Consider the following 7806-nt stretch of genomic DNA (forward strand, 5'->3'; position numbering starts at 1 on the left):
TGGGGACATACAGTGTCCAGGGATTGGGGCAAAAGACCTTTGTCCTTTCTGTTGATTTTTTAGACTAGCGAGAAACTCTCAGCTGTAACTACAAACACACTAAGAGGATATCCATCTTGTGTTGTGTATTTGAATGCATAGTTTTGTTCCATGACTAGAGCTCTTAGGTACCACAGTAATGCAAACAAACAAAACAAGATCTATTATAGCAATAGGCAGGACAGTCAATCCTCATAATACCCTGACAGTGTTCATGGAAACTAGAAAGAACAGAACAATCACTGGCTTGGTTTGCATTTAATAGTTTGGATTAAATTACTGACAAGGTGATTCTTAAAGCTACTTTGTATTCCATATTTTAGTAAGTAAAAAATAAAAGAAAAAAAAACGGAGAAGGGAATTACCTTCAAGATGGGGAAAAATTATTTCTGTGATTCCTTTACAGTCTTTCAGGGGACAATTAATCAGGCACAAAAAAGTGGTCACTAAAAGAAATCCCTGATGGCAAAACTATATTATCTATACTGGTGAAACCAGCAATTTTCTCCATGATTTTATTCTGTCTATATTTGTGCTGTTAAATGTGAGAAATCACCTTAATAAGTCTAAATTTTCTTTCTTTTTCTTGTAAAAAATTCTACATATAGCATCATAAAATGATCACCAATGTGTCTGAAAGACACCACCGATGCTGGATGGAAGTCCACTGTAACTAGTCCTTCCAGCACCACAAGGCACCCACTAATCCTGCTGAAACCATTGGGAGGCAGATTTCCTCAGGGCATCTAAGATTATAATGGAGTTTTAATGCCTAAAACCTGAGACAATCATAGGGTTTTGTCCAAAACTGAACATTTGACAGCAGATACATTTTTATAATTCACTACTGCTGAAACAATGAGAGACTATCACTGAGCAAATGATATCAGGGAAGGAAAAGCTCCACTTAGTTATCATCTCTTTCCTCCATCAATGTAGATAATATTGTCTACATAGTATGTGTGCTGCTCTTCCCCAGACACATTTGAAGTCTGCTTAGGAGACTTCCAGAACCTCATAAAAATCTCAATACCAGGAATTTGACTTGGGATTTCCTTATTAGGATTTATTTTTAAAAATATATTTTACTCCATTATTTCCAGCCCCAAGCACTTGTATCATTCAAAATAATGATACTCCATTACACTTGTATTTATTCTCTCCAGGTGTTTATGAAAATGTCTGAAGAAAGCTAGACACAGTCTCCTCAGCCTCCTAAAATGTTGCTATTTTTGTGCAAATTCCCCCTCTGCTCAGTCTTCAGCATCACTCAACAAGTGGCATCTGCTGCTGAGCATGGAACTGCAGATGTGGTTTCGCCAGAAGAACAGCGAGGGAATTACCATCTCTTAGCTCCACGACGCACCAATGCTATACACCCAAAACTGCATATACTTTTGCTGCAATAGCTTTCCTCTCCAACTCGGCATATCCCAAACGTGCTGCTCTCTAGACACTGCCACAACTGATACTTTCAGCCTCTTATGCATTCCAGATTTCCTTCTCTCACTGAATGTGTATCTTCTAAATTACCTTCTCCAGTTAATTGCCTCAACTTTCCAATTTACACCTCTCGGTATCTGGCAAGAGTCCCACTTCCCTGCTGCTTTTCCCTTCCCTCCTTCACCCTACCTGTAAATTATTTCCTTGTTCTTCCTAACCACCTGACTTTATTAATCCATTTTTTCTATTTCTGAACTCCTGTACCCTTTCTCTAAAAGATTTCTCAGACTCAATATATGAATATATTCTGTGTTGGTTTCTTGCAGACTTCATTGCACCCGATATGGTTTCATCAACACACACCTTCATACAGTGCCTTTGGAAATGATACATTTTTGCCTCTGCAGGTTTGTACCAGAGGGAGGAAGCAGAGACTCCTGCGGCACCATTACGAGATGGAGACCAAAGTGGATATGTGACCCTGCTGCCCTTTCCATGCTGGCACATTTGAACACATTCTCCTGTTCCACCTCATGGACCTGGCTTTTAAATCTCCATTAAGCTGCTTTCCTGAAATTTAACATCTTTATACCGGCACAGTCTCTTTACCATCCACATCTAAAATTAACCATTAATGGTGAGTCTCTAGGGTCTGAATCAGCCTGTTAATGCTGTCTGTGTACAAATCCAAATCATCCAAAATCATGTCATCATCATCTAGTATAGTCAAAGTAGGCACTTTTCAAGAGTTATTTACTTCTGGGCATGAACTGACCAAAAATAGAAAAGAGCACTGTAGAAGTCAAGTACTACGGTATGTTGGCAGATACCTGTGGGCAAGGCCACAATTCTCCACAATCTTCTGACCTCATTACATGTGGCAGTAAGCAAAAAACCCACACCCAGCCACAAGTCATGGGAATAAAAGATTCAGCAAAAGGTAAGCAAGGAATGATAAGAAAGAAACACTGAGCTCCATCAAAGACCCCACAACATGCAGAGAGCCAACAGAAGTTTGATTTTGACAAACATTAAAAAAGAAGAAAAAGTGAAAGGCACATTTATTTTGGAGCCTGAGCTCTGCCTTACTTTAGAGGGCTCTGACAGCTGGGGACTGTTTGCCCAGGAATACAGACACACTCAATTTGTGTTCCTTAAGCCCTTCAAAAATGTTGATCTGATCTGGGTAAATGCTGCCACTTTTGCCTTTGCTGGAAGCAGAAATCTTGCAATCCCTGCAATATTCTAATCCTGCCCAGAAATTATACTTTTAAGGAAGACAAAGGTAATAAAATATCTGTACCCATTCATGTCTCTGCCCTACACAATGATTTTTTTTATTTTACTTCAAGAAACAGAAGGATTTAGATGAAAAATCAAAAGTAGGGCAATGTAAACAGCCGCCCCAGCCCATATTCCCTATTTTTCTCTACTGAAATGCATGAAACAGCTTTATTCCTTAATATGGTGCATCTTTCTCATTAATAAAAGATGAAAATGCATCTCTATTATTTAATATACTCTATATATCCAACTCCTGCACATGCTTCAAAAGGCTTTTCTGTTCCTCCTCTCTCCAGAGCAGCATTCAGGTAACTCAGTCAAAAAGGTCCTGAGCAGCAGAGGCTGCAGTGCCATGGCAGCTTTATGGGATGTACTCATTTTTGCCTAACTTGTCCTTAAAAACCTCCAGTGACAGACAGTGCAGCATGCCTGGGCAGCCTCTTCCTCTACTCACATATCTGCAAAACAAGTCTTTCCTAATTTTGCTTTTAAAATTTCCCGCAAACAGACTGTTGCTTCTCTGTGGATGTGACGAACATCTGGGCACTGCCCTTGTAGTGTACTCCCTAACACCTGCCCTCTAATTCATCGCAAGAATGTATGACAAATGTTTTGTGTTGCTCCCCATTTCTCTTCAGGGCTGTCACGCTATCATAACATTTTACTGACATAACACGGCACAAGATGAAAATTGGGCCCTTCATCTTACACCATCACACACTCTCTGAAGTCCTGGCTCAGGAGGACACCTTTCATACCAGGCCCTGGAAACATTTACCTTGAGGTAAATAACCTTTTATACCTTATAGTGGCTGGCTTTTTGCTGGGCCTGCACAAGCCTTTTTGCTGCTTCCACAGATAAAATTGCTGGCCTCCCTTAACCTCCCATTTTCTGCCCTGAGAAAATCAAGGCTATGCCTTGCCCAATTGCCAGCCAGTGGCTCCCAAATCTTGCTACGCTGCGGAAGGGTGTCTGAGCTGGTCCCCCAGGTGGCCATCCCAGCCTCTTCAGTAGGAGGCTGCACCAAGCCCTGCAGGAGCTCAGCTGGACGTACAGCTCCTTCTTTCCCCAAAGCAAGATAAAGCAAAGACTGATGAGAGGTGTCCTACCTGTGGGAAACCACTGGCCCAGGGTTCTCCTGGAGCTCAGGACTGTTCCCATCTGTTTCCCTTTCACCAGACACTAATGTTGTCTTTTATTTTTGCTACTTCTTTTGCTTGTGGTTGTTAAAGATGCTTTTTTATCCCCTATCTTCTTGCAGAGGTCTGTCCATTCATACAAATCCTGATTTTTCTGTCTTCAGGTACAGAATTTAGCTTAATTATGTCATTAATATGTCCATCCTTGACTTAAAGCCCCTATCACATGAAAGGTACAGGCTAAAAAATTCCTAAGTCTTCAGAATTTACAGCCGAGATAACTAAGTGCAGTAGCACAAGTTATGGACTTTCAATCAGAATGAATGCAAACATCACAAAGCACACAGACCTTCCCTACGCAAAGGTACGCTGGTAATAAAGGTTTAGAGATAGAGTTAAGGTTAGTGGGGATTGACCCTCATATTTCCATGAAACACACTAAGAAATAAATAACTTCAAAATGCTCTTTAAAATTTTCTAACTGAATCCAGTTTGCTACTTTTTTTTTAAAACAACCTTTTAATTCCCCTCTTTTCTTTCAAGTTATGGACACTTATTTATAGCCCAAGCTCTGCTTTAGTTAATTGTTTTGTCTAGAAATACTAATTAGAGATCAGCAATTTCCATTGATGTCATTACCACAATAAATCCTAAGGAAGAGCCTAGAAACATGTTCTTCTTCAGAGGCACATACAGCTTTCAGAGTGACCTTCTCACACTGAGTTCATACTGACTCAGACATCCTTCATTCTTCTATATTCTAATTTCTGAATCACAAAAATGACATCAAAGAAACCGTAAGGGCCTGACTTTTATCACCAAAATAAATTATGATTTAAGGTATTCTTTGCAATACTTAGGCACAATAGGATACATGATTAGAGCATAGTAGAGTTAACAGTATACCCTTCGTGCCTTGTTAACTGAGGATGCACGGTATAGCCCCATCTAAAATGTTAACTTTACAGCTTTTATGGGTTTAATTTAGACCCTTGGGGCTACATATGCATTGAAGACTGGAGATATAACATCCATTATTGTTAAAAGTGGTTGCACACACAATCATTGATGTTTAACACAGAAAATTAGCTTTTTCTAATTTCATTTCTGATTTAAATTTTTTTTTGTTTGTTTCAATTCTTAGCCTACAGTTTAACTTAAATGTCCTGAAACTTACAAGATTCTTGGATTTTGCTTTAAAGGCATGATTCTGAAAGAAGCAGAGATGTCTGACAGTGGTTAAAAAAAGCACACCTAAGCACAGGGGAATTTGACTGAAACCAGTAGGGCTACTTACACCCACCAGGATAAGGACATGTTCAAATTCTTTTCTGGATTAGGAGCAGAACCTGGTAGAATCAACCCCTAAGACCTAATTTTGAGTGCAGACATTTGTACAGATTTTAGGTGGGTTTGGTAAGAGATACTGTTATTAAATTTGTTTGACAAATCCCTACTTAAAATGCAGCTCTTACACACCTGATGCCTGCCTGAAGCCGAGTATTTCAGGTGGAAAAAAAATCAAACAAAATGATTATATCGTTTCTGAGAAAATACATTACTTGATCTAACATAAACGAATTTCTGAGTTTTTAATTTGGAAACTTACAAGTGTAACCCCTCATACTTCTTGGCAGCTTCGTAAGTAAAATACAGAGGGAAATACCTCCGTCTCCTATTTGTGCTCTGGGTATATCATATGTATGTTCATGCCACACAGGTTGAAAGCATGCACTATTTTAAAATGTAAATGTATTGCCAGTTATTAAATTACATTCTAGGAGTAAAAATACTTTTTAGATTTATATATACAAATTTGATCTCCAGAATAATATATATATACATAAATTCCTTGTCCCTTGCTAAGAAAGAGCAAAACCCACCTCCTTTTATATAATATTTATTCACTAAGCCTAAAAAATGCCTGGTGTTGCCTGATGCAAATAATACAAACCAACCTATGAAATGTGTTTTTTAATTAAAAGCCTATTTTGCGATCTGGCAATGTGAAACAAATGGCGATCAGACTGTTAAGTCTGACAATACTGAATTGGCACTTTGTCTATGGCACAGATTTCACACTTATCTGCATGCTCAAGTGCTGCACTGGACAGAAATGAGATGACAGTCAGCCTTCCAAGACAAACCCACAGGGGACTTGGACAAACGCTTGGTATATCAGGGGGTTCAATCTAATAAGATGCTACATCAGAATAACGAAGAATATTCTGTCTGCATTCAACAGAAACAGACAATAATTCTGTGGCAATTTTTCCACACAATTCAATGTTCTGGTATTTCAAAAAGACCTGCAAAATCCAGCAAATGATGGGAAAGGCGAGCCGTATGCAGGTCAGCCCTACGCAAGGCTCTGCCTAATTTGGCTAACTATCAACGAAAGAACTCTTTTTTTTTTTTGCCACCAGATCTGCTCAAAATGGATTTGTTACAGGCAGGGCTTGTTCCAATGAATTTCGGCTGCAGTGCAAACTTAAATATGGTGCCTTGAAAGGCAGTGGGTGATTTTTCAGTCATGGCAATGACGCTTTTGACTCAAGATGGAGAAGGAGGAGTAGACCCTCTGTCAATGTCACTGTCAGGCTCTGATGGTAACTGCACACACTCACTCAATACACAGGCAACTACTGTGGCGACAGTAAATGCTTCACCTTGCCATGCATGAGAAGGCGTATGGTAAGCGTGACATTGAGACCTCCTTCAGTCACTTTTGTGTCCTTCGTGTTCATCCTGGCCTTGTATCTTCAATACTTGAAAGCAGCTTCGTTTTTCTTTTTTTTTTTTTTTTCTATTCACTTAATCAACCTAAAAAGAGAGAGAGAGGAAAAAAAAAGTACCATTGAGTGGCTGAAGCTACGCTGAACTGAGAATATCATGTTATACAAACCAATTAACATTCCTCCCTTTGATTTTCTGGACTACAGTTTAGAGCTGAAAAGGCTCCTTTGATTACTATCCCTCCCCAACCAACTCTTTAGTCCCTCACCAATTACAAGATAAACCCCTTTTGAAACCTTAAAAATTCTCTTAACTTCCTGTATTTTGAAGCTGAAAGTACACAGCACAACAAAAAGAGTGAAATACAGTGTTTTCTTCTAACAGAGAGAAAGTGCCGTTCAAACTTTGTGGTGTGTATATGAGAGATATATACATACACACACACACGCACATTTTTACACACGCCTGGTGCTGTTTTCATTTATCTCCCTGTTACTACCTCCTCTTCTTTTTGCTCTTGCAGAAGAGATATTTTTGTTTTCTCTCCAGCTAGAGAGAAATTAATTCTGAGCCTAACCACTGATGCCTGCCAGCAACAGCAGATGACACATTATCAAAGACATCTGAGTAACTAAGAGCCACTTGCTGCTGTAAATCTGGGCACTGTCTGACTCTGGTTTTGTCTAGCAGGCCCAGAGGTGGCTTGGTCCCTCAAAGGCCAAAGCTGAGGTTCAGCCCTAAGTAGAAGGAAGATTTTTCTTAATTTGTAATGACGAATTTCAGATTTTCAGTCATTTACAAAGCCATAAATATCCTAAAATGCTAATGAAAGCTGCAAGGGCTAGCTTTGAAGGGGTAAACAAGATGCATTATGAGTTTATTAATGCAAGGACATATATCAGTACAAACAGAAATGGGGGCAGGAAGGAATATTACCAAGGGCAGGCAAATCGTACAGTAGAAAAGAGACTCTTATTTGGTTTTGACCTTTTAAAACCTATCTTATAGAGAATAAAACCCTTAAACAGCATCACGCCCCTCAGTAACCATCTCTTATTAATGACAACCTTATTAGCTTTGCATCTTTGAGTTTCCCAAAAATTTGGCTGGGCTGGTCTCTGGCTAATGAGCACCCCCAGGGATGACCATCTGGGGGCTCAGAGC

The 7806-nt window shown here is 39.4% G+C and overlaps 1 protein-coding gene across 11 annotated transcripts in view; it reads right to left on the minus strand.

Annotated features, from left to right (window-relative positions):
* Positions 1-6725, minus strand: part of LOC119144357 (poly(rC)-binding protein 3-like) — a 61227-nt gene extending 54502 nt beyond the window's left edge. For 7 of the 11 annotated variants that reach the window (XM_037379619.1, XM_037379621.1, XM_037379614.1 and 4 more), the window contains exon 1: positions 6576-6725. In XM_037379619.1, coding sequence (XP_037235516.1) covers positions 6576-6653 — 78 coding nt within the window. In that variant the 5' untranslated portion in view covers positions 6654-6725. The remainder of the gene's footprint in view (positions 1-6575) is intronic. The other 4 variants (XM_037379623.1, XM_037379618.1, XM_037379622.1 and 1 more) reach the window with 2 other exon arrangements.
* Positions 6726-7806: the final 1081 nt, after the last annotated feature.

The sequence above is a fragment of the Falco rusticolus genome, chromosome 3 (genome assembly GCF_015220075.1).
Source record: "Falco rusticolus isolate bFalRus1 chromosome 3, bFalRus1.pri, whole genome shotgun sequence".
In the NCBI taxonomy this organism is placed as follows: domain Eukaryota; kingdom Metazoa; phylum Chordata; class Aves; order Falconiformes; family Falconidae; genus Falco; species Falco rusticolus.